We start from the raw sequence: 19,889 nt of genomic DNA, 5'->3' as shown, positions 1-19,889 counted from the left end.
ATACCATATGGACATTATAAATATATTTTAGGCATATATCATAAGTTTGTCTACACTTATTGATGTTAGAGATTTTGCAGAAATATCATAATGAATCCAGTATTCTAAATTATAATAAATGCTTTTTTATGCATAATAATAATATAATTTTATATTATATGAAAATATTTTATAATTACAATTATATACAAGGAATGTCTCAAAATTATTGTGCTATATTAGAATAACAAAATATAAAGGTTGGTTGAAACCGAAAGTTTTATTATAGAAAAATTTCGTGGCCTAATTTCCAGATAACAAATGGAGACAAACTAAGCCAATAATATCACATACAGTTTATGCAATCAAATAATATTACATAATATGCACACATATATACCGATCTGTTAATTATTTTCATTACTAAATTGATTTCAGCTTTTTGTTTAGCTTCTTTTTCGATGTTCTGTATAAATACACTTTTAATATATATTCTAAATGCAATTTAGAAAATTATAAATAAGGAATACATAAGGAATAATAAAAAATTATAAATCAATGCATATAACTTATAATAATATCAAGATATTGTCTTACTTGAAACAAAACAGCAGAGATCAAAATAATAAGGAGGAAAATAAATCGAAGTCGATCGAGTTTTGACTGTTGATAGGGCCACAAGCCTATAACTAGCAGAAGCATTCTGTTAAGACTAAAATATTGTGTTGTTACACAGATCATCTCTGTACGAACTCTAGAACACGTATGACTGTGAAAAAATCGACGACGTGTGCTCCCCCCCCCCTTTTTGCACTTATCGATTAAATATTATCCACAAGTTTTCTCTTTTAGTGTAAAATTTAACGCGAATTTAATGTAATACCGGATATTAAGCAAAATATCATCGTGTAATCGAAACACGTAATAAAAAAATTTCTCTGTGAATTATATGTATATACATATAATTATATAATCGATACGACGCTGAGTAAAGTATTTCAACATATCCTTTTAATATAAATAAAACCATTTTCATAAAATAATCCTGCGCAGGCGCTGTACTCTCTTTTCAATGTCGACACTTCAGTCTAATGCTGGCGCTCATAGAATATATTTGATCTTCAAGAGAGTGTCTTCTATATCTTCCTCTACAACTTTAGATATTTCGATGTCGGATCTATCTAGAGCTCATGTAACAGAATACATTAGATAATTACACGACACTTTATAAATATTTTAAATTGACGATTGGCACAATTAAGATCACATTGTTAGTATCTCCATTAAACATATTTTTATACATATGATACAAATGATACATACACATTATCTTAAAAAATAAATTCATTGTTTTATATTAGCGTCCATATAATCACTTATGTAAAAGAAAAACTATTATATATATATATAAAATCGATTTTCTTTACTTAAGTGATTATAAAGATGCTAACGTAAAACAACGAATTATAATTGTTTCTTTTTTTAGTTAAATGATTATACTAATGAAAAATCCATGAATTTACTTTTAATAATAATGTGCGTGTATCAATATAAATATTATGCATTCAAAGTATCAAAATTGAAAGTAAAATAACTACATAAAAATGTATATCATAGTTTTTATTTGAAATATATTAAGTGCAAGATTCATTTTTGCAAATATAATATCTGATCAATATCTGAATAAATTAATGTTGCGCCTCCATATTTTTTTTAAACTCTAGCGAAATCTCTACTTGCTGCAAAATTGAATGTCGTATCTTATTTGAAAACGAAAAGATGTTATCCTTTTGTTAATTCAATTATACTATTATTGGGTTTAAACTCATCATTATGTAGAGTACATAAACGTAAAATAAGATACCGAGGCCTTGATTAACTACAATGAAAGATCCCTTATATCACTGCGCTATTCATAATATGCGCTATTGTATATATATATTTTATATATAATCCTACCGTGGCGAAGCATTCTATAGATGCAACAAATATTCCAACTGTCAAAATAAAATCTTTGGATCTTCTTTGTAACAGAAACAATATCATTCTTTGTATATGTAAGGGAGCTATATACCATCGAACATTATATCTACAAAAGTTAGTTAATTGTAAGCGACGAATCGGTAATTTACGATAAATTATAACAATTCTTTTTAAACTTTCTCTTGTTGTGCAAAAACATTGACTATTCTCTCCTCTCTCTCTCTCTCTCTCTCTCTCTCTCTCTCTCTCTCTCTCTCTCTCTCTCTCTCTCTCTCCTCTCTCTCCTCTCTCTCCTCTCTCTCGCTCTTTACTATTTTAATATAATAGTCTCTCTAAAGTGCGAATAAATTTCTTTCACTTTATTTTACTAGAATGTTTCTTACACCGTAACAAATACATTATGATTATGATCTGTTATATCTTGACCAATATAGTTGGATATGAACATGTATAAAATAATGACTAATGCATTTAGAACAGGTAGGATTAAATCCTTGATATTATCTAGTAATTTATCATCTGCAGATGTAATCTGAAAAATCTAAGACAATTCTATATTGATAATTAGATTCCCGCACACACAACGTAATAATGATTTTACTAATAATGGCAAGCATTTTATGCTTTGTTATGGTTTCTACTAATTATTATAAAGAAAATTATTCCTAAAATATAATCCGTTATTAATTATTAGGTTGGAGAGAAAGTAATCTGGAATTTTTCGAAAAAAATATGTATTTAAAGAAATGATTAGAACATTTCTTTGCAACTAAAATAATTGCTGTTTGACTCTACTATCTTCTGCCATCTTTCAGGCGGAAGTTGAATTCCGTATTAAAGGCTGGCTCTTTGATTTAAAGAATTCTTCGATCTATTTCTCGATTTCGGTTACATTTTAAAAGCGTTATCCCTTTAAACCGTGCTGCATCGATTGAAATAGATAATAATCTGAAGGCGCCCCATCTAGTGAATGGCAGAATGCAGGACTTCCTAATGCAAGTCGATTAAGATGTTCATGACTGCAGTGATATGTATTGTTTTTACGAAAGAATGACCTTAAATCGATTTAAGGCATATAACAATTGTTTATCGAGCAATGTTACGTCTAATTTGGTTGTAGATCTCAGCGGTGACTGTTTGATGTTGATTGGGTAAACATCTATTAGGGGATCCAGTCCCTATGATCTTAACTTTGACATATCTTGTCAAAGTCACTACCTTAAGTAATCTCCAAAAAGTTTCAGTCGCCTCTCGTTGTTTATTACAAATTATAAACAAAAAAGTTTCACACATTATACGTAATTTTACTGACTACAGGGGTGATGTAGAATAGACGTTTGCCAGGAAAGTTGCCTCCCTTTGCCAGGAAGGTTGCAAACCCATATGGAATCGTGTAATAATAGACTTCGTACTGACTTTCGTACTGACAATAGTGTAGATCTTGCTTCGCATGTGTGGTTTCACATGGATTTGCAAATTTCTATCGGAAGCGAGGTTCAACCGACACCGCCCTGTGCTTTCAGTGCGATACGAAATCTATTATTATACGTGATGTCCGAAAATTACATATAATTCGTGAAAATTTTTTTTTATAACTTTTTAATAAATAATAAGCGACGGTTAAAACTTTTTGGAGGTTATTCAGAGCAGTTGACAACATATGTCAAGATCAAGCTCATTGGGGTTGGATCGATATATTTACCATTGATTGTACCGGATCTGCTTTCCAATTTTAATGCCTCTAAATCTCTTGTTTTCATTGGTCATCCAAGACGCGATATATGATTGTCTTCGAGATCAAAATTTTCTCTTTTGAAGCGTCTAAACTATCTTTCACACATATCAGCTGATACAGTATTCTCTGCATATGTCTCACGAATTCGTTTGATTTTGGCAGCGTTTTTTTTCAAATTGAAAAATATAAACAATGACAAATATGCATTTTATTTAGCATCTTGTTAAATCGAAATAAGTATATATATGTATGACAGACAAAAAGCTTGTCTTGCAGTAATTTTAATGTAGAATAGACAAAACAAACAAAATGTGTATCACTCAAAAAAACAGAAGTTATTAACAAAAATTATTACAATACACTGTAGTAATTTTTGCCATCTATCTGTGTGATTCGGATTATACTTTCTCCCCAACTTAATATAATCCATTATTAACTTGAAGTATCAATATTATACACACACACGCAGGCTCTCTCTCTCTCTCCCTCCCTCCCACCCTTCCTCCCCCTTCCACCCCCCTTTTCCTTTCTCTCTCTTTCGTTCTCTTATCATAGAAATATAAGAACTGGCAATTGTGTTATCAACTGGATTATCGCTATACTTACAACACAATTCTTGCTTTTGTATGTGAAATATGAAACGTTTGCCCAAAAGTTAAGATTGAAGAACGAAATAGAAAACTTACTCGATACAAATTGACACTCATCGAGGTTACTCCACATATTATTAAACAAAACAGCATCGGTTTAATACTCGATTGCAAATGTTGAGACAATCTTTAAAGAAAAATATGTCATATTACGAATAATAATAAACCTAACACATTATCAAATATATACTTCATGGCTTGTCGATGAATGTTCACAGCCCAAATTAAACCCTCGAATATTAAAAGTTTGTTTTTGGGATTAATATCTCGTAACTTGTTGTTGCTCATTGCGTGTTCGATACGGTAGCTAATAAATAAATTAATATTGTACATTGCAATTATGCTCATCAAATAAATTTTTTTGGCTTTAAAACGTTTCTTTTAAAAGTGACAAGATTATATTTATAATTTGTATTCTTACAGTTATATCTTTATGTCTCTTAAGTCTGTTCATGTTTACCTGGCAACCTTAAACATTCCACAAGTGTATTGAAGAAACGCAATAAGCGTTGTTCCTATTCCTACTGTTATAGTTGCTCCAATGAAGAATGCTAAGCCAATATGCAGCAGAATCCAGAAGAAATATTTTTCTTGATCGACGAAGTATTCCACTATAACTGGTGTGCTTTGTGGCCTAGATATATTTATTGGTAATATAATATTGAGAATATTCGACCAAAATTGACCGACGATAATAGCAGATACACCACAAATACCGCATACTAAAAGAATTAGAAAACAATTGTTATTCAAATTTTTATCAAATGATTTTTTAAAGTTGATTTATATCTCAAGCTCATTCATGCATTATAAATTTTATTATCTTTTTATTATCTTATTTTATTATATAAATGATAGGAAGGTTATTAAGATAAAAAAATATAGCAAATAGAGTACAAATGATAAGAGTGTAATTTTCCAAAAAAAAATATAAAATATTACAAATGTTTCGATTCAATTCAGGGTCTCTTCGATGTAGCCAGACATAAACTAAATAGGTATTCAAATTAAAATAAATAACATAATGATTATTGCGTTTGTACTTTGCGTTGACATCTCAATTACGATAATTGCGATATTTGCGGTTAATTGCCTTTAAAATTCATCCTTGTCTCTGACCAAATTTATTTATATTTTATATTTTTATTTTTCCGACGTATATACAGCTAACGATTTTTATTTATTTTTTCTTTTCTTATTGTATTTAATTTTTTGTTATAGTGTGTTATTTATATTATACCGAAACGTTTATAATATTTTATATTTTTTTATTAAAAATTACATTCTTATCATTTGCGCTCCATTTACAACATTTTTTGATTCTCATAGTCTTCCTATCGTTTATGTGATTTTATCTTGTGGATTTATATTAATTATATAATGATTTAGACATATTAAATTATTTATATTTTCACTTTTTTATTAACATGATAGGTTCTTATTATGTAATTTATAGCACACTTATATTTTTTCTAATATTTTATATCATTTAAATATATTCATTTTTAGTTAGTAATCATTGCATAAATGCATGTGATAAATTATATAATTTGACATACTTGATATATCATGTATATTTCTATATAAAAAGTATTGCATATTCTGTCTAAATCATTTTTCTGCTGAAATCTTGAAATTTTTGCATTGAAAATGAAGTATAATCGAATTAAAAAATTTACAAACATCTTACTCATAAGTGCAGTAGTATAACGATAAGCATTATATCCATACTCGTTAATGATAGCAAATTCGTTTTCGTCTTTTAACTCATTACATGCAAGTTGCAGGTGCTCCAGTAAATCTTTTACCTGTTTTTTTATTAATTATAATAATGTAATTTTATATTAATAATTTATTTTTATATTTTATACATTTATATACATAACAGAGAAATGTAAAAATTGTTCATGTAAGATTTCATTTAATAATAATATATTTCTATTTAATGTATATGTGTAGAGAGAGAGAGAGAGAGAGAGAGAAGAGAGAGAAAAGAGAGAATAAGTTATTAACTCATAAATTATTTCGCAAATTTTTAACTTGTAAACTAACTTACAGCTTCGATATTAATACAAAACATGTTATATTTTATCACAAAAACGGCAAAGATGGATGCGGTAGATAAAATTTTAGCGACAAAATCCGGAGTACATTTTTGTGAAATAAAGGGTGTACACTGTAAATAATAATTTTATTTACGAATTTGTATTAAAAAATTATTTTTAGACAGTTAGAAGCGCGCATATAAATGCACAACTTTTTAATTTTATGTTATTAAACTTATTTTAAATAATTTTTATAATATAATGTTTGGTAGAAAATTATATTCATAAAGATCATTAAATGTGTGTCAATAAATGATGAAAATTTCATATAGATAAAAATTTGCTTTTCCAGTAATGACAATAATTATATATATATATATATATATATATATATATATATATATATATATATATATGTGTGTGTGTGTGTGTGTAATTATATAAGTGCAAAGAAAGTGAATACAATTATTTATAGTTAATATAATTTTATTTCAATCTAAATTATGAGATATATTTAAGATATGTATATATTTATTATTTATAATATTATATTAATATTATTATATTAAAATGCTTACCTGAAATATAAAACATGACGTCAAAATAGTTGACAGAAAAGTGAATTGAAGTCGAGTAAGGTTCGATTGTTTGTAAGGCCATAGACCAATAGCGAGTAAAAGAGTCCTATTCAATTTAAAATACTGAGTCTCGAAACGGATCATCGTTTTCCGAAGTCTGAGATGCATATGACAGTGAAATAATCGAAGAAAGTACACACATCCCCTCTAATTTCCATTGTTCGTTCAGATATTTCATTTTATTTATTATTTTTCTCTTCTGATATAAATTTTAGCACAAATTGCGTATAATTTCACAGAATGCAAGCCGACACAATATAATACGACGCGATAAAAGTAAAATGTCCATAGTTTAATGTTTTTCGCAATAAATTCCTTAATTCTTTGCGATCGATTTGATAACAGATAATTTCAGCAAGCGTTTACCATAAGAAAATAAAAGAAAATATTTATCGAATGAATTACTAAAGCGCGAAAGTCGCACATGCGTATTCCCTACTTTTCTTTTTCACCGCAAATTTACACGTTTCATTCTGTTGTCTGCTCTCGTGGCGTACATTTGATCTTCAAGACGAATGTCATTCACTATTGAGAGCATCGAGTCTTTCTGATAAAGCTGATACTATTTAAGAGAATCGATCATACTTATGCATGATGTAAGTTAAACCAATTAGCAATCGGCGCGATGAAATTTCCCAATTTAAAAATTAAATACCGACACGTTATTAATTATCGTTTTATATATATATATATATATATATATATATATATATATATATATGTTACATAAATTTTTACTTACTACACACATTACTACTTACTACACTTTAATCAACAAAATGTTTGTTTCTCCATATTCTTTCTTACATAAAAAGCTTTGTACATGCTATAAAATAGAAACATCCACTTTTTTAAATTTTTTAATACATAAAATATTATTTCTTTGTTAAAAGTATTTTGACCATGTTGTTATATATGATTCAAACTCGTCATTGTACAGAATATATAACTGTAAAGTAGGACACTGAGACCTTGACTAGCTAGAATGAAAAATATTTTATATTTGATTGCGTTAATCATTAGTAATATACGCTCTAAGTATATTTTACATATTATCTTACCGTAGCGAAAAATTCTAGAGATATGACAAATAATCCGGCATAATTCAACATAAAATCTTTGGACTTTCTTTGTAACAGGAATAATATTATTTTCTGTATATGTAAAGGAGCTATATACCACTGAACGTTATATCTACAATAATAAATTATTATAAGTGACGAATCGATAATTTAAGACAAACTACAAAAACTTTTTAAGTTTGTGTTCGTTGTATAAAAATATCTCCTATAATTTAACATAACAGTCTCTAAAGTGAAAATAGATTTCTTAAGTAAAATTTTATTTCGCAAAAATATTACTTACACCGTAACAAATATGTCGCGATTGTGATCCGTTATATATTGACCAATACAGTTAGATAAGAACATGTATGAGAAAATGATTATTGCATATAATAAGGGTATTATATAATTCCTTGACATTATATAAAGATATATCATCTGCAGATATAATCTGAAAAATCTGAGACACGAGATCTACGTTGATAATTAGTCTCTCGCACGTACAATGTATGGCTTTACTATGAGTAACAATATGCTTTTATGTTTTGTTTTGGTTTCTATATTAATTTTAATAAAGTCAAAAAATCTGATATTAATTAACTTGAATTATCAATGTTATTACAGTCTCTTTTTTTTCTTTTGTAATATAAAAATACAAAATTGTTTGATAACTTTGAGGTCATCTGAATGAAAGATTATCGTATTTTATTAATTGTTACAACAGTCCACAACAGGAAACAGGATTCTATTCTACACTTTTGTATGTTGTTGTTTACTTTGAAATATGCTTATCTAGAAAAATGATTGAAGATCGAAACAGAAAACTTACTCGATACATCTTGAGGCTCATCGAGGCTACTCCAAATATTATTAAACAGCATACCATCGGTTCAATACTCAATTGTATGTTAGTAGACAGACTTTAAACAAGAAGAAAAATGTTATATTATAAATAATAATAAATCAAACACATTATTAAATACATGCATACTTCATAGCTTGTCGATGAATGTCTACAGCTCAAATTAAACCTTCCAATATCGAAAATTTGTTTTTGACATTACTATTTCGTAACATGTTGTTGCCCATTGCGAGCTCGATACGATAGCTAATAAATAAATTAATATAACGTATATTGTAATTATGCTCATCAAATAACATATTTTTGATTTTATTAATGTTTCTTATGAAAATGACAAGATTACATTTATAACTCTCATTCTTATGGCTGTTCCCTTCACCTTCGTACCTGGCTATCTTAAACATTCCACAAGTGTATTGAAGATACGCAACAAGCGTTGTTCCTATTCCTACCATTGCAATTATTCCGACGAGAAACGCTTAAGGCAAATAAGAAATATTACTAGACTATTATGTACATACTATAGAATGGATACTAACTTCATAGCTTGCCGGTGTACATCTACGGCATATCTTATTTCTTCTAATATCAATATATCAATATATCTTCTTGGGACTATAATTTTGTAATATACTCTTTTTCATTGCGTGTTTGATGCGATAACTGTGAATACGATATTTATCAAGAAACATATTTATTTATCATTACAATATAATTTTGCAGATACAAAATCTACATTTATATTTAGAATTACAGTTTTATTTACAATCTCGGTTAACTCGTTTTTGTTATTTGTTTTACCTAGAAATTTCAAACAGTCCACAGATATGTACAAGGTATGCAATAAGCAACGTTCCAGTTGCCACTAATACAGCTATTCCTGTACAAAATGCTGCATTTAAGTGTAGGAGAATTAAAATGAAATATTTTTCTTGATCGACGAAATATTCAGTCATAATCAGCAAACGATGTTGTCGAGAAACGTTTATCGGTAAAATAATATTAATTATATTCGACCAAAATTGTACAACAATAAGAGCAAATATACTACAAATAGAAAGTGCTAAAACCGTTAAGAAGTAATTATCATTTAATCTTCTGTTGCATAATGTTTGAAAATTTTACACATGATACGATATTTTGTTTTACTTGTAAGCACAAGCGTATAACGTTTCGCATTGTAGCTATATTTTTCAACGATAGCGTTTTCATGTTCATCTTTTAATTGGTCGTACACATGTTGAAGTTGTGTCAGCAAATCTTTTACCTGTTAATCCAATTTGTTATACCGTCTTTGAATGTCAGAAAGAATTGCTAGTTATAAAAATTTAATTGTCAGAAATGTTTCTTAAAATGGATATTATAAACTTATAGTTAACTTACAGTTTCGGTATTAATAGCGAAAAATATATATTGTATCACAAAGATAGTAAAAAAGAGCGCGCTAGATAGAATCTTGACGACAAAATCAGCGGTGTATTTTGAATTAAAATATGTAGTAAACTGCAAATAATTTTTTAAAAATGTTTTATATTAAAGAATCTATTCTTATTTCTACCATTAATAACTTATAAGTTTTGCATAGTGAACTGTCAATTGTATAACGGATATTGCGTTAGAGATTATATTATTCCGTTAGAGATTATAGTAATATTTCGCTTTGTATGTTTTCGAATAAAAATATATTTAATTTTCATTTTATAATTTCATTTTAGTATCGAGTTTGATATATGTTGTAATCAAAGAAGTAAGAAAGTGTATAAACAATATAAAAATAAATGATATATACTATTTTAGAATAAGGCATACAGATTATTTTTTTATTCCATATGGAAACAAATATATTTTAGGCATATATCATAAGCTTGTCTATATTTATTGACATTAAAGATTCTGCAGAAGTATCATAATGAATCCAGTATTCTAAATTATAATAATTGCTTTTTTATGCATAATAATAATATAATAATAATTTTACATTATATGAAAATATTTCGTAATTACAATTATATACAGGGAATGCCTCAAAATTATTTATATGCTATATTAGAATAACAAAATATGAAGACTGGTTGAAAGTTTTATTATAGAAAAATATCGTGACCTACTTTCCAGAAAACAAATGGAGACAAACTAAGCCAATGATATCACATACAGTTTATGCAATCAAATAATATCTACTTGCTAATCAGTTAATTATTTTCATTACTAAATTAATTTTATCTTTTTGTTTAGCTTCTTTTTCGATGTTCTGTATAAATACACTTTCCAACATATATTATAAATGCAATTTAGAAAATTATAAATGAGAGATTGAAGTACACAATGAATATTAAAATATTATAAATCGTTGCACATTATAGCTTATAACTCAATAATATCAAGATATTGTCTTACTTGAAATAAAGCAGCAGAGATCAAAATAGTAAGGAAGAAAATAAAACGAAATTGATCGAGTTTTGACTATTGATAGGGCCACAAGCCTATAACTAGCAGAAGCATTCTGTTAAGACTAAAATATTGTGCCGTTACACAGATCATCTCTCTACAAACTCTAGAACACGTATGACTGTGAAAAAAATTGACGACGTGCGCTCCCCTCCCTTTTGCACTAATCGATTAAATAATAGGTGCTTTCCATTTACATCAAAACTCAAATGAATCTCATTTCTGTCTTTCTTAAAATGAATGTTGAAGAAAGAAAAAAGTGATGAAGATTTATCTGAGTTTTGATGTAAATGGAAAGCACCTATTATTCACAAGTTTTCTCTTTTAGTGTAAAATTCAACGCGAATTTAATGTAATACCAGGTATTAAGCAAAATGTTATCGTGCAAGCGAAACACATGTAATCAAAAAATTTCTCTGTGAGTTATATACATATAATTACATAATCGATACGACGCTGAGTAAAGTATTTCAACATATCCTTTTAATATAAGTAAAACCTTTTTCATTAAATAACCCTGCGCAGGCGCTATACTCTCTTTTCAATGTCGACATTTCAGTCTAATGCTGGCGCTCATAGAATACATATGACCTTCAAGAGTGTTTCTCTTATATCTTCCTTTACTACCTTTACTTCCTTCTTATACTTCCTTTACTAACTTTAAACATTTCGATATCGGATCTATCTAGAGCTCATGTAACAGAATACATTAGATAATTACACGACACTTATTAAATATTTTAAATTGACGATTGGCACAATTAAGATCATAGTTGTTAGTATCTCCATTAAAGATATTTTTATATATATAAATGATACATACATATAATTTTAAAAAATAAATTCATTGTTTTATATTAGCGTCCATATAATCACTTATGTAAAAGAAAAACTATTATATATATATATATATATAAAATCGATTTTCTTTACTTAAGTGATTATAAAGATGCTAACGTAAAACAACAAATTATAATTGTTTCTTTTTTTAGTTAAATGATTATACTAATGAAAAACCCATCAATTTACTTTTAATAATAATGTGCGTGTATCAATATAAATATTATACATTCAAAGTGTCAAAATTGAAAGTAAAATAACTACATAAAAATGTGTATCATAGTTTTTATTTGAAATATATTAAGTGCAAGATTCATTTTTGCAAATATAATATCTGATCAATATCTGAATAAATTAATGTTGCGCCTCCATATTTTTTTTAAACTCTAGCGAAATCTCTACTTGCTGCAAAATTGAATGTCGTATCTTATTTGAAAACGAAAAGATGTTATTCTTTTGTTAATTCAATTATACTATTATTGGATTTAAACTCATCATTGTGTAGAGTACATAAACGTAAAATAAGATACCGAGGCCTTGATTAACTGCAATGTAAGATCCCTTATATCATTGCGCTATTCATACATAATATACGCTATTGTATATATATATTTTATATATAATCCTACCATGGCGAAGCATTCTATAGATGAAACAAATATTCCAACTGTCAAAATAAAATCTTTAGATCTTCTTTGTAACAGAAACAATATCATTCTTTGTATATGTAAGGGAGCTATATACCATCGAACATTATATCTACAAAAGTTAATTAATCGTAAGCGACGAATCGGTAATTTAAGATAAATTATAACAATTCTTTTTAAACTTTCACCTGTTGTGCAAAAACATTGACTATTCTCTCCTCTCTCTCTCTCTCTCTCTCTCTCTCTCTCTCTCTCTCTCTCTCTCTCTCTCTCTCTCTCTCTCTCTCTCTCTCTCTCTCTCTCCTCTCTCTCCTCTCTCTCGCTCTTTACTATTTTAATATAATAGTCTCTCTAAAGTGCGAATAAATTTCTTTCACTTTATTTTACGAGAATGTTTCTTACACCGTAACAAATACATTATGATTATGATCTGTTATATCTTGACCAATATAGTTGGATATGAACATGTATAAAATAGTGACTAATGCACCTAGAACAGGTACGATTAAATCCTTGATATTATCTAGTAATTTATCATCTGCAGATGTAATCTGAAAAATCTAAGACAATTCTACATTGATAATTAGATTCCCGCACATACAACGTAATAATGATTTTACTAAAAATAGCAAGCATTTTATGCTTTGTTATGGTTTCTACTAATTATTATAAAGAAAATTATTCCTAAAATATAATCCGTTATTAATTATTAGGTTGGAGAGAAAGTAATCTGGAATTTTTCGAAAAAAATATGTATTTAAAAAAATGATTAGAACATTTCTTTGCAACTAAAATAATTGCTGTTTGACTCTACTATCTTCTGCCATCTTCCAGGCGGAAGTTGAATTCCGTATTAAAGGCTGGCTCTTTGATTTAAAGAATTCTTCGATCTATTTCTCGATTTCGATTACATTTTAAAAGCGTTATCCCTTTAAACCGTGCTGCATCGATTGAAATAGATAATAATCTGAAGGCGCCCCATCTAGTGAATGGCAGAATGCAGGACTTCCTAATCCAAGTCGATTAAGGTGTTCACGACTGCAGTGATATGTATTGTTTTTACGAAAGAATGACCTTAAATCGATTTAAGGCATATAACAATTGTTTATCGAGCAATGTTACGTCTAATTTGGTTGTAGATCTCAGCGGTGACTGTTTGATGTTGATTGGGTAAACATCTATTAGGGGATCCAGTCCCTATGATCTTAACTTTGACATATCTTGTCAAAGTCACTACCTTAAGTAATCTCCAAAAAGTTTCAGTCGCCTCTCGTTGTTTATTACAAATTATAAACAAAAAAGTTTCACACATTATACGTAATTTTACTGACTACAGGGGTGATGTAGAATAGACGTTTGCCAGGAAAGTTGCCTCCCTTTGCCAGGAAGGTTGCAAACCCATATGGAATCGTGTAATAATAGACTTCGTACTGACTTTCGTACTGACAGTAGTGTAGATCTTGCTTCGCATGTACGATTTCACATGGGTTTGCAAATTTTCGGATATCATAAAATACAATAATATACCTCCTGTCGTACTGAAAGCATAGGGCAGTATGAGTTGAACCTCGCTTCGAATGGAAAGTTGCAATCCATATAATAATAGACCTTGCTTCGCACTGACTAGGGGTGATGTAGAACAGACCTCGTTTTACCAGGAAAGTGGCAAACCCATGTGGAATCGTGTAATAATAGACTTCGTTTCGTACTGACAATAGGGGTGGTGTAGATCTTGCTTCGCATGTGTGGTTTCACATGGATTTGCAAATTTCTATCGGAAGCGAGGTTCAACCGACACCGCCCTGTGCTTTCAGTGCGATACGAAATCTATTATTATACATGATGTCCGAAAATTACGTATAATTCGTGAAAATTTTTTTTTATAACTTTTTAATAAATAATAAGCGACGGTTAAAACTTTTTGGAGGTTATTCAGAGCAGTTGACAACATATGTCAAGATCAAGCTCATTGGGGTTGGATCGATATATTTACCATTGATTGTACCGGATCTGCTTTCCAATTTTAATGCCTCTAAATCTCTTGTTTTCATTGGTCATCCAAGACGCGATATATGATTGTCTTCGAGATCAAAATTTTCTCTTTTGAAGCGTCTAAACTATCTTTCACACATATCAGCTGATACAGTATTCTCTGCATATGTCTCACGAATTCGTTTGATTTTGGCAGCGTTTTTTTTCAAATTGAAAAATATAAACAATGACAAATATGCATTTTATTTAGCATCTTGTTAAATCGAAATAAATATATATATATGACAGACAAAAAGCTTGTCTTGCAGTAATTTTAATGTATGATAGACAAAACAAACAAAATGTGTATCACTCAAAAAAACAAAAGTTATTAACAAAAATTATTACAATACACTGTAGTAATTTTTGCCATCTATCTGTGTGATTCGGATTACTTTCTCCCCAACCTAATATAATCCATTATTAACTTGAAGTATCAATATTATACACACACACGCAGGCTCTCTCTCTCTCTCCCCCCTCCTCCCTCCCTCTCTCTCTCTCCCCCTTTCTCTCTCTTTCGTTCTCTTAGCATAGAAATATAAAAACTGGAAATTGTGTTATCAACTGGATTATCGCTATACTTACAACACAATTCTTGCTTTTGTATGTGAAATATGGAACGTTTGCTCAAAAGTTAAGATTGAAGAACGAAACAGAAAACTTACTCGATACAAATTGAGACTCATCGAGGTTACTCCACATATTATTAAACAAAACAGCATCGATTTAATACTCGATTGCAAATGTTGAGACAATCTTTAAAGAAAAATATGTCATATTACGAATAATAATAAACCTAACACATTATCAAATATATACTTCATGGCTTGTCGATGAATGTTCACAGCCCAAATTAAACCCTCGAATATTAAAAGTTTGTTTTTGGGATTAATATCTCGTAACTTGTTGTTGCTCATTGCGTGTTCGATACGGTAGCTAATAAATAAATTAATATTGTACATTGCAATTATGCTCATCAAATAAAATTTTTTGGCTTTAAAGCGTTTCTTTTAAAAGTGACAAGATTATATTTATAACTTGTATTCTTACAGTTACATCTTTATGTCTCTTAAGTCTCTTCATGTTTACCTGGCAACCTTAAACATTCCACAAGTGTATTGAAGAAACGCAATAAGCGTTGTTCCTATTCCTACTGTTATAGTTATTCCAATGAAGAATGCTAAGCCAATATGCAGCAGAATCCAGAAGAAATATTTTTCTTGATCGACGAAGTATTCCACTATAACTGGTGTGCTTTGTGGTCTAGATATATTTATTGGTAATATAATATTGAGAATATTCGACCAAAATAGACCGACGATAAAAGCAGATACACTACAAATACCGCATACTAAAAGAATTAGAAAACAATTGTTATTCAAATTTTTATCAAATGATTTTTTAAAGTTGATTTATATCTCAAGCTCATTCATGCATTACAAATTTTATTATCTTTTTATTATCTTATTTTATTATATAAATGATAGGAAGGCTATTAGGATCAAAAAATATAGCAAATAGAGCACAAATGATAAGAGTGTAATTTTCCAAAAAAAAATATAAAATATTACAAATGTTTCGATTCAATTCAGGGTCTCTTCGATGTAGCGAGACATAGACTAAATAGGTATTCAAATTAAAATAAATAACATAATGATTATTGCGTTTGTACTTTGCGTTGACATCTCAATTACGATAATTGCGATATTTGCGGTTAATTGCCTTTAAAATTCATCCTTGTCTCTGACCAAATTTATTTATATTTTATATTTTTATTTTTCCGACGTATATACAGCTAACGATTTTTATTTATTTTTTCTTTTCTTATTGTATTTAATTTTTTGTTATAGTGTGTTATTTATATTATACCGAAACGTTTATAATATTTTATATTTTTTTATTAAAAATTACATTCTTATCATTTGCGCTCCATTTACAGCATTTTTTGATTCTCATAGTCTTCTTATCGTTTATGTGATTTTATCTTGTGGATTTATATTAATTATATAATGATTTAGACATATTAAATTATTTATATTTTCACTTTTTTATTAACATGATAGGTTCTTATTATGTAATTTATAGCACACTTATATTTTTTCTAATATTTTATATCATTTAAATATATTCATTTTTAGTTAGTAATCATTGCATAAATGCATGTGATAAATTATATAATTTGACATACTTGATATATCATGTATATTTCTATATAAAAAGTATTGCATATTCTGTCTAAATCATTTTTCTGCTGAAATCTTGAAATTTTTGCATTGAAAATGAAGTATAATCGAATTAAAAAATTTACAAACATCTTACTCATAAGTGCAGTAGTATAACGATAAGCATTATATCCATACTCGTTAATGATAGCAAATTCGTTTTCGTCTTTTAACTCATTACATGCAAGTTGCAGGTGCTCCAGTAAATCTTTTACCTGTTTTTTTATTAATTATAATAATGTAATTTTATATTAATAATTTATTTTTATATTTTATACATTTATATACATAACAGAGAAATGTAAAAATTGTTCATGTAAGATTTCATTTAATAATAATATATTTCTATTTAATGTATATGTGTAGAGAGAGAGAGAGAGAGAGAGAGAGAAGAGAGAGAAAAGAGAGAATAAGTTATTAACTCATAAATTATTTCGCAAATTTTTAACTTATAAACTAACTTACAGCTTCGATATTAATACAAAACATGTTATATTTTATCACAGAAACGGCAAAGATGGATGCGGTAGATAAAATTTTAGCGACAAAATCCGGAGTACATTTTTGTGAAATAAAGGGTGTACACTGTAAATAATAATTTTATTTACGAATTTGTATTAAAAAATTATTTTTAGACAGTTAGAAGCGCGCATATAAATGCACAACTTTTTAATTTTATGTTATTAAACTTATTTTAAATAATTTTTATAATATAATGTTTGGTAGAAAATTATATTCATAAAGATCATTAAATGTGTGTCAATAAATGATGAAAATTTCATATAGATAAAAATTTGCTTTTCCAGTAATGACAATAATTATATATATATATATATATATATATATATATATATATATATATATATATATGTGTGTGTGTGTGTGTGTGTGTGTGTGTAATTATATAAGTGCAAAGAAAGTGAATACAATTATTTATAGTTAATATAATTTTATTTTAATCTAAATTATGAGATATATTTAAGATATGTATATATTTATTATTTATAATAATATATTAATATTATTATATTAAAATGCTTACCTGAAATATAAAACATGACGTCAAAATAGTTGACAGAAAAGTGAATTGAAGTCGAGTAAGGTTCGATTGTTTGTAAGGCCATAGACCAATAGCGAGTAAAAGAGTCCTATTCAATTTAAAATACTGAGTCTCGAAACGGATCATCGTTTTCCGAAGTCTGAGATGCATATGACAGTGAAATAATCGAAGAAAGTACACACATCCCCTCTAATTTCCATTGTTCGTTCAGATATTTCATTTTATTTATTATTTTTCTCTTCTGATATAAATTTTAGCACAAATTGCGTATAATTTCACAGAATGCAAGCCGACACAATATAATACGACGCGATAAAAGTAAAATGTCCATAGTTTAATGTTTTTCGCAATAAATTCCCTAATTCTTTGCGATCGATTTGATAACAGATAATTTCAGCAAGCGTTTACCATGAGACCTTGACTAGCTTGAATGAAAAATATTTTATATTTGATTGCGTTAATCATTAGTAATATACGCTCTAAGTATATTTTACATATTATCTTACCGTAGCGAAAAATTCTAGAGATATGACAAATAATCCGGCATAATTCAACATAAGAAAATAAAAGAAAATATTTATCGAATGAATTACTAAAGCGCGAAAGTCGCACATGCGTATTCCCTACTTTTCTTTTTCACCGCAATTTTACACGTTTCATTCTGTTGTCTGCTCTCGTGGCGTACATTTGATCTTCAAGACGAATGTCATTCACTATTGAGAGCATCGAGTCTTTCTGATAAAGCTGATACTATTTAAGAGAATCGATCATACTTATGCATGATGTAAGTTAAACCAATTAGCAATCGGCGCGATGAAATTTCCCAATTTAAAAATTAAATACCGACACGTTATTAATTATCGTTTTATATATATATATATATATATATATATATGTTACATAAATTTTTACTTACTACACACATTACTACTTACTACACTTTAATCAACAAAATGTTTGTTTCTCCATATTCTTTCTTACATAAAAAGCTTTGTACATGCTATAAAATAGAAACATCCACTTTTTTAAATTTTTTAATACATAAAATATTATTTCTTTGTTAAAAGTATTTTGACCATGTTGTTATATATGATTCAAACTCGTCATTGTACAGAATATATAACTGTAAAGTAGGACACTGAGACCTTGACTAACTAGAATGAAAAATATTTTATATTTGATTGCGTTAATCATTAGTAATATACGCTCTAAGTATATTTTACATATTATCTTACCGTAGCGAAAAATTCTAGAGATATGACAAATAATCCGGCATAATTCAACATAAAATCTTTGGACTTTCTTTGTAACAGGAATAATATTATTTTCTGTATATGTAAAGGAGCTATATACCACTGAACGTTATATCTACAATAATAAATTATTATAAGTGACGAATCGATAATTTAAGACAAACTACAAAAACTTTTTAAGTTTGTGTTCGTTGTATAAAAATATCTCCTATAATTTAACATAACAGTCTCTAAAGTGAAAATAGATTTCTTAAGTAAAATTGTTAAATTTTATTTCGCAGAAATATTACTTACACTGTAACAAATATGTCGCGATTGTGATCCGTTATATATTGACCAATACAGTTAGATAAGAACATGTATGAGAAAATGATTATTGCATATAATAAGGGTATTATTAATTCCTTGACATTATATAAAGATATATCA

General features: G+C 28.0%; 2 protein-coding genes and 1 pseudogene across 9 annotated transcripts in view; 1 reads left to right on the top strand and 2 right to left on the bottom strand.

The window, feature by feature from the left end:
- Slob (Slowpoke binding protein) overlaps positions 1-19,889 on the top strand; it is a 357,719-nt gene that overhangs the window by 146,711 nt on the left and 191,119 nt on the right. The gene's annotated exons all lie outside the window — the stretch shown is intronic.
- On the bottom strand, positions 7,960-11,497 carry LOC145976410 (uncharacterized; annotated as a pseudogene).
- LOC145976408 (uncharacterized) lies at positions 15,506-16,610 on the bottom strand. The gene is made up of 4 exons (XM_083107464.1): positions 16,598-16,610; positions 16,015-16,276; positions 15,745-15,861; positions 15,506-15,681 (listed from the first exon to the last, which is right to left on the bottom strand). Exons 1-4 carry the CDS (start codon positions 16,608-16,610, stop codon positions 15,507-15,509), a joined length of 567 nt encoding a protein of 188 aa, XP_082963590.1. The 3' UTR covers position 15,506.

Source organism: Camponotus vicinus, unplaced genomic scaffold, assembly GCF_025532165.1.
Source record: "Camponotus vicinus isolate PSW18456_S1 unplaced genomic scaffold, iyCamVici1.0 SCAF_8, whole genome shotgun sequence".
Lineage (NCBI taxonomy): Eukaryota > Metazoa > Arthropoda > Insecta > Hymenoptera > Formicidae > Camponotus > Camponotus vicinus.
Note: the sequence above shows the minus strand (reverse complement) of the source record. Positions and strands in the feature narration are given on the sequence as shown.